This window comes from Vidua chalybeata, chromosome 8 (assembly GCF_026979565.1).
Source record: "Vidua chalybeata isolate OUT-0048 chromosome 8, bVidCha1 merged haplotype, whole genome shotgun sequence".
NCBI lineage: Eukaryota > Metazoa > Chordata > Aves > Passeriformes > Viduidae > Vidua > Vidua chalybeata.
Genome location: NC_071537.1, coordinates 10,363,222 through 10,388,880, shown reverse-complemented (window position 1 = coordinate 10,388,880; position 25,659 = coordinate 10,363,222). Strand labels below are relative to the sequence as shown.

Genomic DNA, 25,659 nt, shown 5'->3' with positions numbered 1-25,659 from the left:
GATTGTTAAAATATACTCCCTTCAAATCTGTTACTACTTTCTAAGCAAGACAGAGTTCAAAGCACAGGAGTGAGTGAACAGCACAAATCACAGCACCTGGGACCAACTATTTCTGCTCCAAATTACACCATCATCAAACCCCTTTCACAACAGCCATGTCTCTCCCCTCCTGGGAGAAGCCAACCAACCATCCACCACTAACATTTTGAAACTGAACCTTGGGACAGCAAATCTCATGGCTTAAAAGAGGATCTTGTTGAGTGGCTTTTGCTCCCAATTGCCAGGGAAGATTCCTGGTACATACTCCAAAGAAATCTTCCATTTTACCCAAACACTAGTGAGAGTTGGCAGAAAGGAGGGGAGTATGGAAACCAACCAGACCCTCCTCTCTGACCCAGTTAGTTTCCTGTGCTTTTCCTTGTCCAGCCCCATAGGGCTGTGACATGTTCAGCATGTCACATGTCTCCTGTAGGGAGAAGGGAGGTCAGGATAGACACCTTGGGAAAGGATGACTGCCCTCAGCACAGCTCCAGCTGATGGGGTGGATTCCTCAGCCACACACTGCACATTATCACCACTGAGCATCTTGAAAATAATGGCAAAGGCATCAGCAGACAAAGTGGACAAAGCTGTTGAGGGAACAGAATCAAGTGTCTCTTTCCCCACTGCCTGCCTCAGAGCAGCAGGACAGAACATGAAGGCAGTGATGCCAGACCTGAGGATTCCTCATTTCAACACTCCCTAGAGACTATTCAGCCTGCTGACTGCTCTGATTCCCCTCTCCCACACTTCCCAGTTCAAAGCGGGACATCATCTCCCAGGGCCCAATGCCAATAAGAGATACCGGAAATTTCCCATCATGGATCACATCACTTAAATACATCCCAAATGATGTACTTATGTACAAATGAGAGCAGTGATTTATTTTCCATTTCTGTTGACCAACATAGCAGAGACTACAGGCTAGTTTGCTTCTGAAAAAGCAATTTCACATTCATAGCATGGGTTAACATCACAGAATGATGAAATGGATGAAAACAATTTTTAGAAAAATATAAGAGGAAAAGAAGTGCATGAGTTTGGTAAAAGCTGACCCAAATAAGTAAAGACCTTGACTACATGGACATACCTCATGCTATCCCATTCACAGACAAATCCAGGGAGTGTTTTGAAAGTTTACAATGAGGCAGAAGGGCTTTAAAAGGGAGTATCAGGGATCTGGAGGGAAAGACAGTTCATTCATCTGTCAGTCTGAATTCTTGCACACCCACCTGTTCTGTTCCATGCATCAACCCCCACTGTGCAAAGATGAGCTCATGTTTTGCACAAGCTAAAATTACATGGGGAACACCTGTGTATGCCACACAAAGCATAGACCACAGCACACTGAGAACAAGGTATTTCCCTGGGGTTTGTCTTGCAGCTCTGATGGCCTCAGTCTTTTCACATCTGCTTCTCACCATATCTGTCAGTCACACAGACAAAACTGGGGGCTACATCACAAAAAACCCTCATCTAAGCCAGGAAGAACCCCAAAAAAAATCAGTGCTGCTTGTCCCCAGTGCCTGCAAGGTTGTGCTGTAAACATGTTGAAGCTCATTCTAGTCTAATGTCAACCAAGATCAGCAATGCAAAGTGCATCTGGCTACCCTCAGAGGCATGACACTGGTGTCATTAAAGAACGAACACTGCAGTGTACCTGGAAGGAAGGGAGGTATCACTGCCAAAAACCTAACTGCACTGGAAAGATCTGGAACACGCCAGAGCAGCCTGTGCACAAGCCATCTCCTGCTTTATAACTTGGCTGATTCCTCAGCTTAGCACAAGTGTGTGTCAGAGGAGCCAGACCTGAGCAGAACACAGCACCTCTGCCAACCCAAACACAGGGCCCTAAGCTGGGCAGGTGCTTCCTTCATGTGGACAACCAGCCAATCTGACCAAATTTGTTTTGAGTCAAGGCCTGGAGGGTGAAGCCAGCTGCAGTTAAGCTGTGACTGGCTCCAAACCCAAGCTCTAATCCAAACATCATTCCCTCCTATTAAGAAGCAGCTCTTCCAGTCTCTGAATAGTCCCATATGGGCAAACGCCAGATTCAATGTAAACACACAATGATTCAACATAAAAATGGATCCTGTTTTCACCACTGCAACATCCCAAAAGCTCTGACATTTTTAACCAAACCACAAAGGGTTTAGGTGCCTCATTCCTAAAAGCATGGTTTTTCATCCCTTCGTGATCCTTGGGCACCTTTAGCCACTCAGCACACATGAAAAGAAGTGGAACTCTTTGGGTTTCATTCCACTTTTGGCTAGGACTGTCCTCCTTTCTCATCAGCCTCTGGACCACCCAGGCCCCCAAGGAAAGAGTCTGTTTCTCTGACCTCTTATCACCAGCATCAAAGTTTTCAAAAATTAAAGCAGCCAGCCAACATCCAGGGCTGAGTGCAAGAGCCACAAATCCACAGCAGCCTTGGTTAAGTCTGAGTCAGAGGCAGCTGTGTTTGAGAAGCTCTGCAAGTCTTTCAGCTCCTTACACAACTAAACATGGGAAGCAAAGGATACAACTGGTAGCAAGACTCCTGGCAGTATGATAATCTAAGCCACCTAGCCTTGCAGGAAAACCAATATTAAAAGCATCACAGAACTCAAGAGATCATCAACATTCCCAGTGTTACAAAGTTAAATTAGTCAGCAAGTTGCAGCATCAGGGTGTATCAGCATCAGTCCAATCCAGGGGTTCCTTTGCAACCCAGAAGGGAATAAAGTTTCCAGCAATCTAAACCTTGTGGCAACACCACAGGAGGGAAAGCCCTACTTGTTGACAAGTTCTGTGATGCAGATGCCAGGACAGCCTCAGGAACAGGTGAGAGAGGCAAGGACAGCAATACATATCTTGTTTGGACTGTTGGGAGGAAATGGCTTAGGCCACCAAACACTTGGGTATCATTAAACTACAGTATTCTGACTCATGGAAGGACCTGCCTAAGACCAAAATCTGACTGCAAGGTTGTAAAGTTCTTGTTTGCACACAGGAAACAAACCCTTGCTTGGAACATCAAGAAGTTTCAAATCACAGGTCATCACAATTTACCTGGAATCAGTAGGGCTGTTCTGGGATCAACAGGTTTCTGTCATTGGCAAAAACTGCCTCAATTCCCAACCCTTACAGAAAAAAATCCTGCACCAGCTATTCAGGAGGCACCAGAATCAGCAGCTTTTAGTAATCGTTTCTATTCAGATAGATTCCCTCTGCAGAGAAACCTGATCAACTCGCCTGGCAGGAAATAGCAACATGGGGTTCTCTGCTTAACTGCACTCTGTCAAGGAAAAGAAAGCAACAGAAAAACCCAGAAGTCCTGAGGGTCACATTCTTCAACTCACATGACAGCATTTAATGTCTAGTGAAATGAAACCGGAGTTATATATGGACAGAGGCAGCTTGAGGCAGGAATGCAGCAGACAATAGCAGCTGCAGAAAACTCCTTCCCCCTACCTGCCCAAGTTTGGATCTCCCTATGAGGAAACACGATGCTGCACATATGGTCCCAGGGCACAGGCAAGTCTGGACCCAGCTCACCCCAGTGCCAAGTCAAGGGCAAAGGTTCTGATTCAGTTGCATTTTGCTCTTGTGCACCCTGGGGTAAAAGGGAGCTTTGGGTGTGTGCCAGTAAAGCTTCAGGTCTTTTGTTTCCTGAAAATGGCTGAGGAGGGAAAAACCCTCAGCAGTTCTTGGGTCTCCTAACAGAGTGAACAGAAGAGTGAACCTTACACATGAGCAAGCAGGGGAGGTAAAAGGCAGTTCAGCAATTTAAAATTTATGTCACAGACTACAAAATTCCTAACAGTGGAAGCATACACAACAGTTACTGCCATGGGTTACCACCCTGGGCCCAGACTTGCCTCCTGTCTTTAGTGCACAGAACATGATGCAGAGCGGCATGGAAAGGGAAGTGTCACTGTAGCCTGTTCCTTTCCTGCCTCTCCTAAGGCCCCTCCATCTGGGAACTGAAGGGCTCTAGCATAAGGCAACAAATTCCACCAAGAACTGGATCTAACAAAGAGAAAACTCTGCAACTAAACCTTTGCTACCTTGCTTGAGAGTATGTATTGATCAGGAGATGCTACTGGGTAAAGTAAAGCCCAGATAAGGCCTGTTCCTTCCCCAGTAAACCCTTTCTTCCCAACAGCCAGGATGGGCACAGCAAGTGCTCTGGCAAGCTCCCTTTTCTGCACTGTGAGCTCCCTGAAGACAATCTGACAAAAAGCTGTTGGTGGAACATCCACCCTGATTTGTTACAAGAACATAAGAACCTCAGTCTCCTGAACAGACCCCAGAAATGTTTCCCAACATGATATTTCTCAGGTTTCCCAGACTTTTATGCTCGAACCATTACAGTGAGTGAATGAAGGATGATTTTAGTTATACCTGGCTTTTATTTTTTGCAGGGAAGGAATGTATGACCATTCCCATAATGCATCCATCCATACCTGGTGGGCATCTCCAGAGGGCACTATGTAGGCTTGGACAGGCTCCTGTACATATCTGGGGTTCTTCATCACCTGCCGCAGTTGCTTCAGCAGCTCTGTTGTAATTTTTGGACTCATCTTCCTACCTGCAACTAAAACAAAGCATGAAACTTCAGTGTTTCTCCAGCCATCCCAGGTCACCCACATGCACAGGCTGGAGGAAGCTGTCTCCACTGGAAACTCCCCTTGAGGACAACTGTGCCAACATCATCCCTCTCAGATCCCTGTCTCTTCCCTTCATTTCTTGAGAACAAGAAATCTGGTTAAGGCCAGAGTCGAAACTGGCCTGTCCTGGAAAGGATCTTTCCCACCTGGTGAAGGATGGCATGCCCTGTGCTGATACATGTAAGCTTAATGCACTGGTCAACCCCTTCTTGCACGTGGACAGCACCAGGAACAAAGCACCTCAGACATACCCTGTGACAGCCAGGAAAGGTCTTGGCATGGGAGCCAAGTACCCACAGATCAGAACCACCCCACCTATCAAGCACACTGAGAGAAACTCTCAGCCTTTTCACTTTAGGGCCAGGGATGCTGAGGCTTATACACCACAGGAGCACAGGCTGCTGGGAGAGGAAGACATGCACATCGGGAACTCAGAAATGGACCAATTAGAAATGTAACTTTTAGAAGTTTTATTGCAGCCCAGAGTTTCATGGTGAACTGCTGTCTGAATTAACTCAGATAAAAGAAATCTCCTCCGAAGGACATTCAGAGGGATGCATTCACTGGCCACATTGACCTCAGGGCTGCATACTAGTTCACCTAGCAAGAACACAACTATAACAGGAGGACCAGCCCATTGAGCTCTCACAAGTGACTGCCAGAGGACAACTAAGGATGCTTACGGGAATGTTCTCTAAAGACCTTTGGCAAATGCTTTGCAGATCTCAGCTGGTATCAGGCAGGGGTGGGGCACAGCCTGGATGGCACACAGCAGATCAGAGGGAAAAACAAGGGCACAGGCCAGTCACCCTCCCTGGCTGTGTTTTTGCAATGGATGTGTCTTTGGCACTGCAGTGAACACCAGCCTCTCAATGTGCTCCCCCAAAGCCCTCACCAGCCAGTGCCCACTGTGAGTATCCAGCACAGTGATGCATCAGGCCCTGCTGCTGTGCTGGCACAAGAGATGGCTGCAGTGATGACTGGCCAAAAAACTGTAAAAATCAAGTAGCCTGAACCTCAGAGGTTCTCCACCTTTTTCTTCACTCATATCTCCAAAGTGTGCCAAATAATCCCCTTCCCGGTTTTCTTCCCAAGCCTCTCACATTTTTAAGAACTCTTATAACTTTAATGCTGTCACTTTCCAGGGCAAGGTGGGTTATGTGCTGCTTGAAGGCCATGCTATGAAGTATTTTATTCTGACCAGTTAATTTCACAGCTCATTTCACAGCCATGTCTACAAACAGGTCATAGAGAGGAGAAGCAAACAGCATGTAAGTCTCAAACATTTTTTGCTTATCCGGGCACTTATTCTTTTTGCACCTCAGTAGCTACCAGGAGTCCCAGATGACATTACAGTCTTATGGCAAAGCACAATAAGGCACAGTCCCTGCCCTGTGATATTTGCCATCTGAACAGGAAGGCAGAAAAGCTGCCTGCCTTTCACAACGTTTGATTTGACCAAAGTCACACAGTAGCACTGCAACCAAATAACAAACTGAACCAAGATCTGGTGCATTCAGGTGTAAAGAAAACCCAAGACCACTATTCACATGTCTCATCACAGGAAGTTTAGAGCAACCAGACCTGTGTGTGACTGACTCTGCCCACAGAGTCAGGTACACAGGTACACTGTCTTTTAAAACCCAGAATACAATAAGCAAATCAAGCTCAAAATACACCATACATACTGTTTGAGGATAGTGTATCCTCAAACTGGCATCTCGTCCCTTTGCTGGGGATTACACCTCAGATTTATTTCCAGAACAAATTTCATTGTTTTATGCAGTGTTTGCAAGCTACACTGAACTTTATAAGACTGTGATTGTTTCTGTTTGTCCTCCACAGCAGCTGCTGTAACGCTTTATAACATTGCTGCTGATTTATGGTCAGATAGAGTGAAACACACAGGAGAGAGAACAACAACATAGTGACTAGCCAGCAGAAAAGAATCTCTTTCTACAAACTCATAAGGACACAGCTTCCTTTCTTGGCCTGTGCCAAGGCCAGGAGTCTAGAAGTCTCATATAAATAGGCATAGGCATGACAAGGCTTTGCCTTTTAATAAAGCTCCTTGCTGACAAGCCATGGTTTTCTTAGCAAGATGAGATTCTCTCAAGGCAAAAAAAAAAAAAAAAAAATTAAAAAGTATTCTCACTGTTGAAAGATTTGCTTGTGATATTAAAAACACAACTAAGGTAGATTAGCAACAAAACCCAAATTAAAGAGTACTTTTACTTTAGATAACCCTCACATTATAAGAAGTGGCTTTCAAAATATTCTTCACAAACTTTACAATAAAAATTGTCTTCAGTTTCCAAAGAAATAGAAGCTGCTTTCCCAGAGATAGTTGGTAGCCATTTACTCTGGTCAACCCTGTAAGTCTTAATAGGTGACTTTTCCTCCCTTGGACATAATTACAAGCCTCTACAAAGTTAAAACACCTTCTCTATCATTATTTCTATCATTATTTAATCATTCCAGTGATTAAAATGAAACACAGCTGAAATTAAGGTAGTGGCTGTAGCAGTGCAAGAACCATCCCCATTTCCTGCCCTAACTTTTTCAAAGGTATCAGGCTCCTTTGTTACCTGTCTCCGCAGTTCCCCACGTCTGGATGCCACTTGTCTCTGCTCACACAAAATACCATCCAGCTCTTTGCTCGGCCTTCATAAGCTCCACTGTGCCTGAGAAAGCAAAGGGCAAAACTGAAGTGGCTAACAAACCTTGCCCGCCCATAAAATATTATCATCCCCTAGCAATGAGCTGAAAATGCATTAACACTATGTTCTTGGTGGTAAGATTGGAGATGCACTGAGGGTGAACCATGAGGGAACAGGGAACGTCAAGGGTCAGGCATTTGCTTGCCAAGATTTATGATTAAATCTTGCAAGTGTGTGCTGGTTTATGCCAATTTGTTTTCTCAGTCACTCTGTCAGAGGCCACTCCCCGTATTACAGATGGGGAAATTAAGGCAGAGCAGGAATAACATGCAAAGTACCATTGTAGCATGACAAGAGTCAGATCTGGATCCCAAAATCTGCCACTGTCTAGACATGTATTATCCACACCTCACTCAGACTGCAGGAGGCAGTTCTCCAAGAGCCCAGACCAGATCCTGCCTGGACAGCATCTCCATCAGACACATGGGGCAAAGAGCAACCACGAAAATGCTGCCAGAGGAAGCAGACACGTTCTCCTGCCTCCCACATGCACAGTGACGGGCTGCCACGAGCCCAGGCGCCAGCAACGGCCGGGGCCACCAGGCCCACAGTGTCAGGGTGTGTGCCAGTGCCACAGTGGGGAAAGGAGGCGAGGCCAGCACGCCTGGCTGCAGCTGGGTCTGCCTGTGGCTGCTGTGTAGAGCACCCTGAGTGTTTACGTCATGTTTTCTTCAGATATGCTTGTCCTTGTGATAATTTCCTCTCCACTTTCTCCTTTATGAATAGTCTTGTTCAAAATAAGCACATTGGCTTGCACAGTCAGGAGCCAGCAGCACCGCCTCAAAGCCAGGCTTCTCTGCACACAGAGCAGCCTAAGCAGCCATACACTGACACAAACCCATTGTTTGCCCCCTCTCCACGGTACCTGCAGCACCTCTAACCAAATAGAATGGCAGAATTGTTAGGGTTGAAAAGGACCTCTGGTCCAGTCCAACCCGCCTGCCAAGGTAGGGTCACCTGAAGCAGGTGACATAGGAACACATCCAGGTGGGTTTTGAATGCCTCCAGGGAAGGAGACATCAAGGCACCAAGGCACCAAAGCATCCCTGAGCAGCCTGTTCAGTGCTCTGCTATCCTCAATGGAAAGAAGTTCTTCCTCATGTTGAGCTGGAACTCCTTGTGTTTTAGTTTATGGCCATTGTTCCTCGTCCTGCCGCTGGGCACCACCTCTAAGGGCCTGGCACCATCGTCCTGCACCCACCTTAAAACCATTTATATGCATTGATGAGATCCCCTCTCAGTCTTTTCTTCTCCAGACTGAACAGGCCCAGCTCCCACCGTATCTCCTCGTAAGAGAGATGTTCCTGCCCACCTGGGCTAAAAGCCTTCCCCAGCCCTCCACAGGACTGACGGAGCCGCCTGGGCCTGGCCACGCCGGCCGGGCCCGGCTGTCAGTGCTGGATCCCCTGCAGGGCCTGGGCGCCCGGGCTGGGCCCGGAGACCCGCCGGGGACCGGCTGGAGGGGAAAGCCAGGCCCAGGCCGGGCCCCGGGCATAGGTCCCGCTCTCTGCCATCAGCTCGGGGCACCCACCCGGGGCTGGCCCGCTCGCCGCGCCTCACCTGCCGCCGGCCCGCCCGCCGCCGCCACGTCAGCGCCCACGTCGGCCGCCAGGGCCGCCCCCATGGCGTCACTGCGATGTCACGGGGCGGGACCGGCACCGGGACCCGGACCCGGACCCGGAGGCGCATCGGCCGCGCTGCCCGGCGAGGCCGCCCGGTTGAACCCTGCGGGGACCGCCCGTCCCTCCCGTCCCCGGCGGCGGTGTCCGGACAGGGCGCGGGGTTCCGTGTCCCGGTGAGGGGAAGGCGGCGTGGAGCCCGGGGCACCGGAGTGCGCTGCAGCCGGCGGGGAGGGACCGGAGCGAAGTGCCTGTCCCACACCTCGGTCTGCGCTCGCCTCCGCTATCCGCTTCGCTCTTGAGCTTCCCAAACCCAGCGTGGAGGAGCGATTGAGGCCGCTCAGCGAGCGCGCCCGGCTCCGCGCTCTGCGTGCCCCGCCGGCGGACAAGGAGCCGGGGCAGGACAGGAGAGGCTGGGGCTCCCCAGCACCGCACTGGTGGACAGGTTGAAATTACGTACTGTGAAGGAATTCTGTGCTGAAACAGGTTGCCCAGAGAAGTTGCGGATGCTCCAACCCTGGAAATACTCAAGGCCAGGCTGGATGGGACTTTGAGCAACCTGGTCCAGTGCCTATGGTTGACACTAGATGATCATTAAAGTCCCTTCCAACCCAAACTATTCTATGATTCTATGAAAATCTGGTCATTTGCCATGCATGCTTCCTAGGGAAAATACCTTCCATCACCCTGCTCTGCCCTGGCAGTTTTTCATGGGCTCTAAGTGAACCCTACTGACAGAAACAGAAGGCTGTTACAGAAATGCAGATGTGAGAAGATCACCACCAAGAAAAGCTACAGCAAAAGAAAGAACCCTGCTTTGTGACTGTGTCCAGGCAAGAGGGGTTTGCTGGCAGCAGTGGGCTTTTGGAGGTCTCCAGTTCAACCCTCTGCCAAGCTTCAAAGCTAGAGCAGGTTGTGTAGGGACTGTCCTCCTGGGTGTTGAGTATCTCCAAGACAGAAGCACAGCCACCCTGGGCAGCTGGTGCAGAACTCCTTGAAGCAAAAAGGTGTATTTCAGATACCCAAGCAGATTTCCTGCATTGCAGCTTGCCCCTTGACCTTTTGCTGTGCACATCTGGAAAGGGTCTGGCTTCTTTTTCTCTCAGACTGTTCTCCACACTCAGCATTTCCAGCTCCCCTGCAGTCAGGCCTGGCCAGCAATTGTGGTGTTCTCCACACTGCAGATCCCTGGAATACAATGTAGGGTACAACAAAGCACAGCAAAACTTGTAATCCAACAGAACAGAATAAAAGGTCTATTCTGCAACCAGCATCCCAGCATTGGGAAGGGTCATTGGATGGGGCTGGGATTGCAGACTGTCCCTGAGGAGGGACAGGAGAGAGGGGAGGGAGAGGCTGGTGACCAGGACTGTTATAACAGGAAAATTTCTTTCCTCATTAGCCTCCTTGGGTGAAGCTAATTGCTGTTTCTCGATTATTCTCACCTTATCTTTCAGTCTTGCCCACAAGGGACTCTACAATCCTGGCAGTCTGGGCCAAAAAGGCCCATTTAGTTTATCACACATCAGTGTCCCCCTCGGGGTAAACTACAGCCCTGTTTTGCATTCATGTTACAGACCACATTACGCTCACCCTGCAGAATATTTGCTGAGAAGATTAATTTCTTGGAAACCAGCCAGAATCCAGTGATGTTCACACTAAAGCACGTGCCAGGGCATTTTAAAAGCACTGCAACATTGGCGCGATGATCACGGAGATCATTTACTGATGGTGAACTCTGCAGCTGAATCCAATCAGGATTGTGAAATAGTCCTTTCAGCCTCCTCTGACTCACAATAACAGTAATAACAATAATTTGGGGTTAGATTTTGAATTTGGTTGTGGCTCTTAATAGAGGGTTGTGCAAAGCTGCACCTGTCAGAGCTGTGCACCAGCCCAGGGAAGGGAGAAGGATCAGTCCAAAACATTTCAAATGTTTGTCATGTGCCTTTCCAGCTCTTCAAGTGGGGACGCCTTTTCCTCTCCTGTTCTGCAGCATTTTCAGTTTGTTGGAATTTAGAACAGTGGCTAAACACAAGGTAATCAGCCTGTGCCAGTGAAATTGTTTGATTATTTTTTGCCAGCAAATCATTATTATATCACTTTGGGCTAACTCATGGACCGTGGGAGCAATGGCAATCAAATACAGGGAGGAAAGAAAATACTTCTCATATGTGGGAGTGTGACTTGGGGAGCGTGCACAGTATGAAATAATCAAGCTGCTGGCAGATCCCAGTGTACCAGAGGGAGGACAGGGAAGGGGAAAGCTCAGCATTTTCACAGAACTTACCTCAGTTGCTCCAGGTCTAAAAATGCCATTCTGCCTGTCCACAGCCAGTCCAAGGAAAACAACTACAGTGTGAAAGCAGGTCTGTCCTCCCTCCTCCTACAACCCCAGCATGAGAGGAGAACAAACCAGGAGGATTGAATTTTATTAACTTTCTCTACTTTGGACCCAGCTCAGGGCAGAAATAACAAGCATCACTGTGGACAGACTATCAATGTGATATTGATGTCTCTACGTAATTTAAAATTAATTAAGCCACCACTCAAAAACACCTTACTGCATTGTCTTGTGGCCAAAATGTGTCCCCATTCTGTCTTCCTCATCAAGTTCTTTATTTAATAAAGGTAAAAAAAAGTTTCATTTCTGTCTCCTAAAAATGTGCTAAAGGAAGCAGAAAACAGAAGGGAAAATATTGATGTCTGGAAGAGCTTCTAGGTTGTTACTGAGTGCCTGGCATTGCAGAGCCACATTGTTAAGGTTTCTGTACCCAGAGGTGACTTCTAACTGGTTCTGACTCATTGAGTACTGAAATTTAGACTAATTTGCTTTCCTTCCTGATAGAATTAATAATGACAAACTGATGGGTATTCTGCATAGGAACCTCATTCCAGAAGAGTAATGATCTTGTAAGAAAAGATATTTTCAGGTCACAAAGCATTTTGCAGATATCTCCTGCTTATGCTGGTGACAAGTCCTCTGCAGTGAACAGCCATGTCACAGGTGGAGGTGTGACTGTGCCATGTGAGCTGCTGTCCTGTCTTGTCTGCAGGGACCTGGGTCTAAGCACTGCAAGCATCTCAGTACCACCTGAGCCAACAGGAGCAGTGTTTAGCCCGTGGATGAGCCCTGAGGGGGTCTGGATTGCATGGGGGGTTGGTGCATAGCCAGGCTGAATGAGCCAGTGGATTGCTGCTGAAGGCTTTGCCTGGGTGAGCAGAGGAGGCAGAACTATTTATTTCATTTGAATAATATATGACTAATAAGTTAAATAGAAGAAGGCAGAGTGAGCTTTCCGGTTAAGCCAAAATGTTTGATGCTTGTTTCCTGGGCATTTTGAGTCTCTGGGAAGCTTTGAAGTGGTCCTAATGAACTTGCCAATGTAGATAATGTAAAATCTTTAATAATTCATTTATCAGGCAGACCTGTCTATGATATATGTTATGAAATGTTTAAAGAGGTGAAACTGTCCTTTCTAAGTGGTTGCTTGACATCAAATAAAATGGTAAAAATTCTGATGCAAAGATCTTTTAGGGAAGCACTTCAGTCTACCTTGCTTTGGATCAAATTTTCCTAATTGGGCTATCTTTTATGTCTTTATAATACTGCTTTTGCATCAGATAACAAAAGAGAGGGGTGAAGGAGAAAGACCTGAGGAGTAGCAATCAAAATTCCCAGAGACCAAAGTCACCAAATAACAGCCATTAACTGTTGTCATCTTGATCTGTATCAAGTGATCAAGGCCAGGACATAAGCCATAAAAGAACTTGCTTTATCTTATCAACCCTCCTATACCCATTATACCCTTATTGTGGTTGTAACTTTCATGTCCTTCACCTTCCTCTTTTGGGCATCTGTGAAATTTAGACTCCTGCTTTGCAATCTAATCACCAAAAATGACCCCTTCCCATCTCGAGCACCTCACAGCCTTTTGATGGCAGATGCTGTTTGGCCCCTTGGTGAGATTGTGGTGTCAGAAGTGACCCAGCAACCAGTCTGTGACCAGGACTTTTTTTTTTTTTCCTCAAAATAATGCAGATTGTTGTGGGAGAGAGCAGTAGAAACTGGGGATTTGTAGCAGGGGGCTGAGCATCTGCACAGCTCTCACCAAGGGCAGGGGATGCCAGTGGTGTCTGCCAGTGGCTTGGAACATCTCCTGGCCACTGGACAGATGAAAGGGGGCTCTCAGCCCTGCTTCCCTGACACAGAGGCTGGTGCCACCAGCACCACTGGGCTCTTTGCCATGGCCCCACAGTGCCACAGCCTCAGCGCTGTTTCCAAGCTGGGAAACAGCAGGAGACACGCAGGGGGTTGGAGGTGAAGTGTGGGATCACTTCCTCCCTGCCAACACGGGTCCAAAACACATTTTCACATGTGCACACATGACTGAACAGTCCCTCCCATCGTGAGCACTGGGATTGCCTGGACAATAGCCCACCCTCTTCTGTTTGTGTTTCCAGGGGCTGACTTGCAAACTGTCACGTGAAAGTTGTTTAACTCACAACAACCCAAGTGAGTTTGGCCATGCTCACATCTCAGTGCTGGCTGGGCAGGGTCACATTCTCCCAGCCCAGGGACACACCTGTGTCCGTGTGGAGGACAGCAAGTTCAGTTTTCTTCCTATTTCTACCCTAGAAAATTACCTAACAACAATTAATGCTGGTGTTTAGGTAGTATATAACAGCAGTGCTGTAATATGCCAAGACAAAAAAGGGCCCGAGAACAGCAAAAAATTGTTTGTATTTTCAGCTCTCAACTCTGAGTTAAATGAAGGTTTCAAACATGTGGCATGAGTCCTCTTGGATCATGTTTAAAATAAATTTTGTATGTTTGGAAACAGTGAAACTAGAAACTGCAACAACAAATGTTGTGTTTGGGGGAAAAGATAGCAGGGAGAGAAGAAACAAGCCTATCTGGAGATCTTATCTTCGTTTTTCTTGGGAGGACAATTTATCTGGCCAGCACTAGAAGTTGATCGTGGTTGGGTGGTTCCCAGCAGCCACATTTGGAAAGGAAAGGGAGGCAGCAGTAGGCCAGGTAGATATCTGAGTACTTCCACGTCTGCTCCTTTAAGTCAAATACCAGATGTTCAGGCTTTGCCTGTAAACCTTTAACAACTCAGATGAAAACAAAATGTTTGTTGCATTCTCTGCCTGGCTCCATTTCAACACCACACAGTGCACACACATCCCCTGTCACCTGCACTTGCCTCTTTGCAAATGGCCCAGATTTGAGCTTTCTGGCTATTTCCAGGACTCCTTAGTTTTCCCTTGTCCATTCTAGCAGGAAAAGAGATGGGAAAAGTTAGATCTAATGTATGCAAAACAGACCACAGTGGTCACTGGTGCAGGACTGGTGTTAAGTGCTTTAGGAGATCATTTGTTCAGCCTGCATAAAACTCCATTCTGCCAAGGAAGTATATCCTGATGAATTGCATATATTTATGGATATATTCCATGTGTAAATTTTAAAATCATGCTTATTGCACAACAGAGACTTTATCCAGTTCCTGTGATGCCATTCTTCCTCAAAGTCTTCACTAGCACAAACATTAACAGGTTGCAGTGACCTGCCTGTGTTTTGGCCTGACACCTGGGAAATATTTTTATTACACAAGGTTTCCTTATCTTCTCCAGCAATAAAACTAATGGAGCCAGGTGTCTGCGAGGTCCTGTCTGCTTGGGAGGCAAATGAGAGCCCTCCTGTGAGCTCCTGCCATGGCTTGGGATAGTGGCACTCCTCCCAGTGTTAACCAGTTTACCATCTGAGATTGCCAGTGGATTTTGTTTCTAATTAATATTTGCAGGGTAATAGACATTTATTTGTATAAATATATAAAAGGGCCACGTTTTACAAGCCCCAGTTCCCACCCAAAGTCACTGCCTTTGTGAGCAAGGCCCACTCACCTGCTGAAAAATCCCTTGAGCCTGAATGTGTTGAAATAATTTGGTGTCCCAAGCTGTATAATATATTAAATGAATCACAGTACAAGAAACAGATGTTTATTCCAGTGAGTGCAGGACTCCAGACACAAAGTATTTGGTTACTGTCTGTCTCAGATAACAGTACAAAGCAGAGAAAAGTTGGGATTAAACATTCTACATGTGTTCAGTGTAGAAACTTTAAACCTTAAAAATGCAGCCTGGGTTGTGTGCCTGGCCTATGGGAACAAACCTGCAGTTGCCATGGGGCATTCCCAGGCTGTGATCAGCACCTGGGCACAAACCTGGATGCTGGCACATGCCCTGCACATTACACCAAACCGTGAGGCTTAGGTGCTTTACTTTGGTGTCTGGCCATGTTCCTTTACTCTCATGCCCAAGGGACAGTGATCCATAGCTGATATCTGTGAGAGATTTGGGACATCTAAGACCCCACCTATGACATTTCAATTCTTTAGACACTGCTGTCCTGAGATCTAACTGCACAACTGGGCTTTTCAAATTAGCTGCTTTCCTTAAAATAAAGACTCATTATATTTGATCAGTTGGTTTTGTCTGTTAAACCAAAACTCTAGATTAGGAGTGAGAAAACCTGAGCTGATTTTTTTTTTCCCCAAATGAAACATGAAGTATGAGGCACTCCAGAGAAGTCTGGGGGCCAGGGTGTCTCTGTCAGGCTGGCTGCTTGGCTCTTAGCAACTTCATACAGGAAATGTTTACTCAAAACTCTTTACAGGAGAAAGCAGGAGCCCAAGAAAGCAAATGAGGTAACTTTTCTCTCTGTGTAAAGATCATGCATATACAGGGATGCTCCTTGCCTGAAACTTTTGTGCCCTGCAGTGATTCTTTTATCATCAGCATTACCCACCTGAGTCCTGTTTGGGGTCATTTCAAAAAGACCTGCAGGTTCAGGCTGTGCTCTGTGCTTGGGGAACCTGAGGGATCTCAGCCTTTGGCCCCACAGGAAGGCAGGCAGTGCTAAGCAATGTGAAGATCTCCAGCAGCTCCTGTCACCTGCAACCACTGTCCTTCAGCTGGCAGCAACTGTGAAAGTGAAAAGCACCATTTTTACATTCTAAAATCTGTTTAAACAAACAGACCTTTGCTCAGACAGAGCTTTGCCTCCTCCTACATCCCACCAATTGCTGTATCACAGGCAGTGCTTCCTGGCTGCAGAACCTGAGCTTCACTCATAAAGGAGGAAAGATCTGCTTCTTTTCTGTTCCTGTTTGCATCCCTCACCACGCTTGAAATGAGCTGTATCCTGAGTTATTCTTGTACAAGCCTTCCCATTGTTCGCGTCACAGGTTATGAATTCTGTCCCTTTGAAGAAATATGAGCCATGTTATGGAAAAGTGAGAATGATGTTGAGTCTGCACGAGATACTCATGGATGTGACATACAGGAAAAGGATGAGTGCTTTGCTCTGTCCTCATGAATGAAGCCACAGGAAGGAGATGTGACAGGGCACTGGGTGAGCTGCTGAGAAATTTCCATGGTTCCTGATTCTGCACTGGCTCAATTTGCATCCTCACCCTGCATTTTCATTGACTGAAAATGTTCCTCATAAAGGGCTCCCCAGCACTAAAATTCTTGTCTCTGCTAAAAGGTTTTTTAAATACCTAGCACCAGTGACTCAGACTTGATTTGCAACATTTGTATAATGAGATCAGGACACAGACCTCAGCTCAAACATCACCTGGGATTGAGCAGACCTGGTTATATGTACATGCTTGGGAAGGAGAGGCTGGGGAGCAGCCCCACAGGAAGAGATCTGGGGCTTTGGGTCGATGGCAAATTAAATATGAGTCAACAGCACCTGTCAGTCAAAAGGGCCAACCATGTCCTGAGGTGCACCAGGGACAGCATCACCAGCTTGTCAAGGGAGGAGATTGTCCCACTTTGCTCTGCACTGCTGCAGGGTACTCGGTGCTGTTTGAAGCTCCTCAATATAAGAAGGACATCAAACTATTAGAGTGTGTTCAGAAGAGTTCAACTAAGATGGTGAAAGGCCTCAAGAGCAAGACTGAGAGGAACAGCTGAGATATCTTGGTTTGTTCAGCTTGGAGAAGAGGAGATTGAAGGGTGTCTTCATTGCAGGCTACAGCTTCTTTACAGCAGGCAGGAGATGCGCAGGTGCTGAACTCTCTCAGGTGACCAGCAATAGGACAGGAAGGAAGCCGTGTCAGGGGAAGTTCAGACTGAACATTAGGAAAAGGTTCTTCACTGAGAGGGTGTTGATCTCTGGAACAGACTCCCTGGGGAAGTGGTCACTGCACCAACTCTGCCAGGGTTGAAGGAGTATATAGTGGATGCTCTCAGGGTTTATTTGTAGGTAATACTGTGAGGAGCAGGGAATTGGACTCAATGGTCCTCATGGGTCCCTTCCAGCTTGAGATGTTATATGATCTTATGACAGTCATTGGTCCCTTGCCCAACTTTCCACACTACACTACTCCTATATTGCCATCAGTACCACCAGCTGAACATTTGCAAGGATGGGAGAAAGCACTTTGTGCTGGTAGAGACCTCTGATGGCTGCAGTCTCCTCCCCAGGACGCCATTACCAGCCACACAGGTGTATATTGCTGGAACAGGGGAAAAAACCAAAATGCCACAGCCAAAGGCCTGATGCAGGCAGGTGCTGAGCATCACCAGTCTGGAGCATTTGGAGTTTGCTGCTGGAGCTCTGTGCCTTGCACTGTCCCTGGGATCACTTGGCATTTTGTTCCCCCAGCCCCACTCTCAGCCCTGGCAGTGCCCGTGCTCAGCAACATGGGCTGCGCTGCCCAGCCCGAGCTCCTTCCCGTGCTCCTGCAGGCTGCTATCATGTGCAAAAAGGAAGGAGAAGGCAAAACAAGTGAAGCCAGGAATCACATAATATTGCTGCAGTCCTGCCAGGAAACAGACTGTAGAAGTTCCTGTATTTAAAAGCCAGGAGATGAGTTTTATTGTTAGTAGTTGTTATAGCAACCTGAGGTGCTGGAGAGTAATACATGCTCGGCAGACTCTGACAAGTTCAAGACTGTTGCCTTGCTGCTAAATCTTGTTGCCAAGGCAATGCAACACAAGGCAAGAGCCTAGAGAAATGAATACTGCTGAGAGCTCATGCCAGCAGGCCTGGGCTAATTAAAAGGGAACTTTTAAAAGTTATTTTAACTTAAAAAACACAGCAGCAGAAAGGAAATGGAAGCACAGATATGGAGGAGAGGATCCAGAGGAGGAGCAATGGGTTAATGTCAAGCAATAGGTAAAGGAAAGCGTTTGATTAAAAAACAATGTGGCTGAACAGGATGTCTTAGCTTGTGATGCAAGAAACGCACCTCATTTTTGGAGGGAGTAAAACCAAAATCACAAAATCTTCACTTTTAAAATTGTTTAGCCTGGGCAGTACTCTGTAATTTGAGTGGAAACTTTGGCTTTTTCCCAACAGTGTTGACAGCAAAAATAATTTTCTCAGTAAATTTGTTTAGTGGCACAGATATTGTTGCTGCTGTAGTAAAAACCATGAAGTAGCTCAACTTTCAATTTTATGTTCATTTCCAGCCTTTTAAAAATGTTTCATGGTGAACGGTTAGCTGGAAAAGAGATGAAGCTGCGAGCTGATTATTCTCTTCTGTCTATGATTCACTGTTAATGCTGACAGTATACTCGAAATTGAAGGAAGAATATTACCCCAAGGACCACAGAGTCAAAATAAATGATCAGTGCTGAAGACGACAGGTAATTAGGTTAATTTCAACTACACATACAATATTTTTACATTGCTATGGGATACTAGGGTTCTAAAATTCAAGTACTGCAGAAGAACCTCAGATACACAATGATCTCAGATGAACTTGTTGACTTGTCAATTGATTTGTGAATAAAAGCATAACATTTCTTGGACAATAACCATAGCAGTATTCTGTTCCACTCCCACTTATGACCCATATATTTTACATTTCCATGAATTATCAATATCTAAAAATGACCTCATGTTTTCCTATTTCATGACTACTCCATCATGTGCAACTTTCAGTACAGTAGTACTTTACCTGACCAAATGCCCTGTGTAGGAATTTGTTCTTCTGGCACCTGCTGTGGATCATGGAAAAGTCAGGTCTGCAAGTACTTTGCATTATATAAAAATGGGAAACTAAGACATGGGAAGTGATTTGCCAGTTGTGCTGGAATTTTTTTGTGTGTGCATTCCTTGGCAGAGCTATCTCTATTGACCTTCATAAAAGTCAGGTTTTTTAATTAACTGTGAAATATTTTTGTACTATTTTGAAGTTCTTAAGCCGTGGGCCAGGAAGCAGGCAGGTGACTGGTCATATGCTTGTAGCCATCATTTGGTTTTCAGCAGCTAAATTATATTCAAAAAAGCTGGCAATGTGTTACTTGCACCCTTACTACTGTTACTGGCATTTTTCCACAATTGCCATAGCTAGCTGTGAGATATTATACAATCAGAAAGAAGGGAAAAAATTATTCAGGCAATTGTGAAGAGAACATGGCATTGCCCCAGAGGATGTTTTTATTTGGAGACAGTCCATTAGATAAAGAAACATGAGAGTCCAAGATCTGGGCATTAGTTTTTTGGGTTTTTTTTTTTTTTTTTTTTGGTTTGGTTTGGGGTTTTTTTAATAAAAAAGCAAAATAAAACTCTATTTTTAGTCTTAGTTTAATTTCTCTGCTGGTGATTCCACACGTGGTGTTATTTCTTAATATATTCAGGAGAAGGTTTTGAAGCCTTCTAGAATATCCTTTGTTTTTTCTGAAAGGAAGCATACACAGAAGTCAGGCTGGTAAAAAGGCAAAATCATATGGGCAGGTCACACAGTAACATCAACATTTAGTTGTACTGCAGGGACCCCAGAGCACTTCTAAGACCTGGCTCTCCTATCTGCAAGTCCCATCTGCCCCTAAAGCCTGTGACAAGAGGATCCTTCTTGGAAGCTTTCTAGACCATGTTTACCAGCCCGAGCCTGTTGTGTGATGCCTCCTCCAGGACAGATGGGATGCACAGGGGAAGCTCAGACCCCCCAGGAAGAACCAGGGCTGAAAAGCACTGCAGCTAAACACACCTTGGCACAGCCTCTAAAATATGGATGCACAGCCCAAAGGCATCCCCCTCTGCTTCCTTCTGCCTCCTGTTCCCCTTCGCTGCTGCGCACTTGCTCGAGAGCCACCCCCAGAGAGCAGGGAAGCAATGTGGAGCTGGGACAGTGTGTCATCAAGATAGCTACTGATAGCAGAGCAGACAGAGCTATTTCCAGAATGATTAATACTATTAGCACATGCTGAAGCTTTAGGCTAAACATAAGCTTTAGAGGAATGGATTTTGATGTAAAAAGTGAATAAATGAGACAACTGTCAGAACAATGAGTGGTGAACCAAGTAAAGATTCTTAGTGTAGGAGATGCAAAGCACTACCTGCTGGCCTGTTTTCACTGAACCTGCTGGTAAAATTCCCCCTGCACTTCAGGCTGGAGAAATAGCTCAGCAATAGCATGTGGCACAGAGGTAACCCAACCAGCAGGCACCAAGGCTGCTCCCACAACTAATTAGCTGCATGGCATTTGAGCAGAGGCACGGCAATGGTAACACCCCAGGATCCAAGGCACCGATCCTCCCCCAGCCCAAGCCATGCTCCACTGCTCCTGGAGCCTCTTTGAAGATCTTTGTGCTGCCCTTTACTGTACATACCTTGAGTGCTTGCAAGAGTACCAGTGTGAGGGCTCGTCTGTCACTGAATAAAAAGCACGTCTCAAAAGGGCCATCTGACTTATGCTGTCTTCTCATAATCCCCATTCCAGAGGTCTCAAATGCCATAATCGAAAACCTGCTGTTCATCCCCTGCAAGTCAGGTTTAACTTATTGTAAGCAGCTCCCAGAAGGACAGTATTTTGCATAATCAGTTACAGGGGATATGTGTAGCATTTTTCTGGTTTTCTTCTCCTGACGCTTTCCTCACAGGAGAGCAAGCAAATAAAATGTAGGCTGGGCAATGTCCTCCTCCCCACTTCCTTTTATTTACCCCAATCATCAAGTCTACTTGTTTTCTTATGGCTATAGCATTGTATGTGCAGTTCTTAGTTTCATTTTTGAAAATTTATTCTTATTTTTCTTACATAAGACATCTTGAGAATAGATGTCTTGAATGGATTCACCAAAATCAGGTGAATTTGTTACTTTAGATCCGTGTCCGCAAAGAAGTCACATGCTCAGGGTGCTTCTCTGGAGTAGCTAATTCAGCTTGGGCCCAGCCACATGATCCCCCTTTCGAGTCTTGCCTTATGGCCTCTGAGGAATGTTGCATTGGCTGCGAGGGAATTACTAGGTCTTGGCAAGACATGTTAATATCTTCGCAAAGACTTGTTAGGGACCAAGACTTCAGCCTCCAACTATTTCCTCTGATAAAGCAGAGTATTCACAGCAGTTCATTAGTCTTGAATTGCCAGATTGACTTTGAGAGAAATGAAAGTTCCTCAGAAACCAGAGGGTCTCTGTAAGTAAAGCTGGCTGGTGTTAGCTGGCTGGTGTTGGCTGCCTGCTAGCAGGCTTCAAAACAGAAGCATAGTGTTGGATCCAGTTAGACAAATCAGTGGCTCAGGACACTTTAGTCAAGGGTTGGAAAAATGAGCACCCAGGTAGAAGAAAGGTTATGAATTATGGCCATACCTGCTGTAATGGGATTTGAAAGACCATGTCAGGACATGGAAAATTTTGACATGGGCATGCAAAATTGATGTTTTCTCCTAAAGATCTGCCCATGTTCATACACCAAATTTGTAACAGCAACGGAATTACAGTCTTGTTTTCTTACAGCAATTGTTTTGGGTTTTTTTTTTTTAACACTCAGTGTATCTTTCCATTAACATCCAACATTACACTGATAATCCTTGAAAGCACCAGAGCATGAGTATCATATCTGCAGCTGGATCTCTCTGCTAGGAAGCTCGTTACACAGCGTGGAAAGAATTTTTGCTATCTCATTTTGAATCATTGATAACAATATCACAAGTGAAGGGAATGTATTGTTCATCCATGAGATGGGAAGGAATCATTCCCACAGTCCCAGCACATTGCTGTCCCAAGCAGCTGCTTGCAAGGCAGAGAGGCAACATCTGAGTTATGCATTCTGCAAACCAAGAGCAGTTTTACCTAAGCGTGGGGGGCACAACACAGGTGCAAGGGACAGAAGGTGTATCACAAAACAGGTCCTCCAGTGATACAAAGCACTTGTATCATTGAGCTGAGCTCCAGAGCACAGCACAGAGAACATTAAAGGAACCTGAGAGCTGGCCCCTAGCAGCAGCAGCCAGCTCCAGCAGCTGGAGTGCTCCATCCAGGGAAGGGTATCTATCAGTCAGATGCTCAGAAATCCCAGCTGACTCACAGCCCCATTTCTTGGCTATGTGCTGGCCTCTTTACACCTCTGGTGTTGGAAAAGGAAGTGGAACAGCCGGTTCTCATGTATACGTTCAACAGCTTTGAAAAGCCCCCCCGTTGTAGAAAAACGCAGCAGAGCTGCGAGGTCTGGAGCTGGTTTCCTATCTGAAAGCCAGGCAGGATGCCTGATCTGTAGCTGCAGTTCAGCTTGACAGAGGGCCAACTCCAACACCGCTGTTCTCATCTGCTTCAGTGTCAGCTGAACACTTGTGTGCCATTTTCCCATCCAGCATCATACAAGCCTAAACCAAAGACTAAAGTACCCTCAGCTTTCTATAGAGTGGTGGCATGAATTACTGTCTTGTTCAATGCCATTTTCTGTCACCCAACAGACACTGGGATCCAAATCAGGGCCCCAGTTCTGCAGCTACTCAGTGACTTGTCCCATTCCAGCCTCCCTTGCTCTAGTTAGACATATGTTTAAAGAACTCACTACAGCCATGCTTAAGCCCTGAGAAAAAAAGCATCCCAGCAGAAGGGCAGAGAACCAGCTCAATCAACCACTCACAGAGGTTCAAGCCAACTAATGGGTAATCCTCTGTTTATGTACCACAAATACACAAGATAACTCACTGTCCTGCTTGGCAGAAGAGTGTTGTTGCCTCTTGGGGAACAAGCCTTCCTGGTCAAAGATTATCCTTGCAGAATAAATAATCAAACCAAACTAATGCATGTGTATGTGTGTGTGTATATATATATATAGTTCACATGGATTCATATATGTTGCATGCTTGTGTCAGCCCATCTTATGGGGTAGAAACCAAAGGGGAAGTTGTAACTACATGGAAAGAATGGGAATTTTCTGGTGAGCCTCAGCATGGCAGAGACTGTTCTCAGAGGTTGTAAAAGACTTCTGCAGCCTGCTAATTATACACTAGCCAAATCTTATTACAAACAAGTAATAAGTATAGGCACGTTTGTTGGTTTTACTAATGACATTAATGTCCTTTTTGATGATTTGCAGAGCTCCAGGAGGCCAGAGACTCAATTTGTACTAATGTATCTCATACTCTGGTGAAGTCTAGGAAACTCTGGATGTTTGATAGTTTTTCACCATCTATCTTTAGACAATCCAATATCTGTTTTCTGCACAGTAGTTTGAGCTGCTTCATCTGCTGTATAACACACACATTCAGAACTCTAATTAGATAGTGGATCTGTGTATTATTTTCTGGTTTGTAAGTGATGGTATGTAGAATTACACATTCTTCTTAAAGGGAATTTGTGCTTTTACTTCTCCACAGTTTCCTTATCTCCCTCAGCTGTGACACTGAAGTCTGCTCTGTAGATTCATTTATCTTTCCCCTGTGGAGTCCCAGAGAGTTCAGATATCCCAGTTAAAACCACAGGCTTTGCAATTTAGGGTAAATCATCACAGGGTAAGAGACAGACTTGGAACTGGTTAGTACACATTCTGAAGAATTACCAGGATTTGCTAGGCAAAGAGAAGCAAAGGGTTTTTTTTTTTCTTTTCTCTCTCTCCACATACTTCTGTGACTGATTTGTTTTGAGTTTCCAGTGTCTGTTTGCACAGACCTGATCATTGGTCCCACTGCCCTTCTCCACTTCCTGTCTGAGAACAAATGGAGACAGTCAGCAACAGCAATCTCACATCCTTTTGAATGATAACCACTGAACACAATTTATCCCACCAGGGAAATCCATGCTTTAAGTATGTGAGTAATCCACTGACTTCATAGGAGTATCTTGGGATGGTTTTTTTCAGCCTGCTCCAATGGCTGCAGTGACAGAAGGACACTGCCCTGAGCACGCTCTGGCGTGCTGCAGGCGGGTGCCAGGAGCTCTCTGTAGGCACTGCTGGCCCGGCGCTGCAATTTGGGGAACCCTGCTGTGCTGGGACAGCAAGCCCCAACTTTTGATCCAGCCATTCCTAGCATTACACATCCCTGGGAATACACTCAGAAACTACAGATGAAGTCATTCCCAAGAGTCTGCTTAGGTATTTGGGGCCCTTTACACTGAGAGGAGCTAAAATCTTACACTCTATGAATGGTTTTTAAAGGGAAAGTGGAACTCTTTTTATAGTACATTAGGTGTTTGTTAATCTTGAATTGGTAAATTATTAACTTCTCTACAATTTGTTTATTCTTATTGTTAGATACTGCACTAATACACATTCTTCTATTTTACTTGCCTCCTAAAGAGCTTTGGGAGTGACAGTTACTTATCAAAATCCAAAATAAAACATTATTCATGAATTAATATTTTTATGCATATTAACAAATCTGAGGCTGATTTCATTGCCATGCTGTCCTTTCAAGCGATCCATCAAATATGAAAAGCAACAGTTGGCCCAAACAGCTCTGAATTTGACTTGATGTCTAAACTCCAAAACATTTGTCCAGGAAATTACACCGGACGGCCCTCTGTGGGTCCTGAGATAGCACAAAAAGCACAGCCTGCAAAGATACCTCACCACTGAGGATAGGGGATGACTCTATCTTTGTCCTATGTTCAATTTGTCTTGGGGTAATGAAGAAGAAAGCAGAACTCCAGAGTAGTTCCACAGAACCTTTTTCAGACTCACTGAGTCAACATGCACATCCACCAGCCCATGACCTTAATGCTCCCACACTTCCACGCTCCTCTTCCCCAGGCAGTTGCCCTGGGCTTCCCAGCTGGTGTGTGTCTGGTGACAGCACACCCATGTCAGAGAAGGCACTTGAGGTTCAAGTCACCGTTAATGGGCTGACAAAGAATCCCTACCTTGTTGTTCAACCAACACAAACCTGAGTGTAGATGGTGCTGAGCCAATAAATGTGAGTTTCTTGATGCAAAGGGATGTGCTGTGCTCCAAATGCATCATCAGAATCACAGATTAGCAATGTCTTTTTAAAAATGTGCTCTGAACATGAGTTTTTCCTTCCAAAAATAACTTTTATTTTGTTCATATTAGAAGAGCAGGATGTTCTTTCCTGTCCTGAAGGGATAAGGAGGAAATGAGAACTATGGGGGGGGGTTCTTATATGGTATGAGCTACTGTTCTTCTGGACTAGTGCTGTGAATCTTGATTTTTTTTCTCCCCAGGCTTAGCATTTTATTCCCCATGGACCTCATTTTGCATTCATTCATGCTGATGTTACTCCAGTGAAGCTCTCTTTGATATCAAAGGCATTCCTCCATGTTTACAACCTCTCTCATCCTCAGGCCACAGACATTAGGAGGGAGGCAACCTACTGAAGACAGTGCATGCTAAATGTCTCAATTCCCTTTTCAAATGAGATA

At 45.8% G+C, this 25,659-nt stretch overlaps 1 protein-coding gene across 3 annotated transcripts in view; it reads right to left on the bottom strand.

The window, feature by feature from the left end:
• XPNPEP1 (X-prolyl aminopeptidase 1) overlaps positions 1-9,327 on the bottom strand; it is a 31,466-nt gene extending 22,139 nt beyond the window's left edge. The window contains exons 1-3 of one of the 3 annotated variants that reach the window (XM_053949350.1): positions 8,972-9,041; positions 7,280-7,375; positions 4,488-4,618 (exon numbers count right to left, since the gene is read on the bottom strand). In XM_053949350.1, coding sequence (XP_053805325.1) covers positions 4,488-4,604 — 117 coding nt within the window. In that variant the 5' untranslated portion in view covers positions 4,605-4,618; positions 7,280-7,375; positions 8,972-9,041. Of the gene's footprint in view, positions 1-4,487; positions 4,619-7,279; positions 7,376-8,612; positions 8,688-8,971 lie in introns of those variants that run through there. The other 2 variants (XM_053949349.1, XM_053949348.1) reach the window with 2 other exon arrangements.
• Between the last annotated feature and the right edge of the window lie 16,332 nt (positions 9,328-25,659).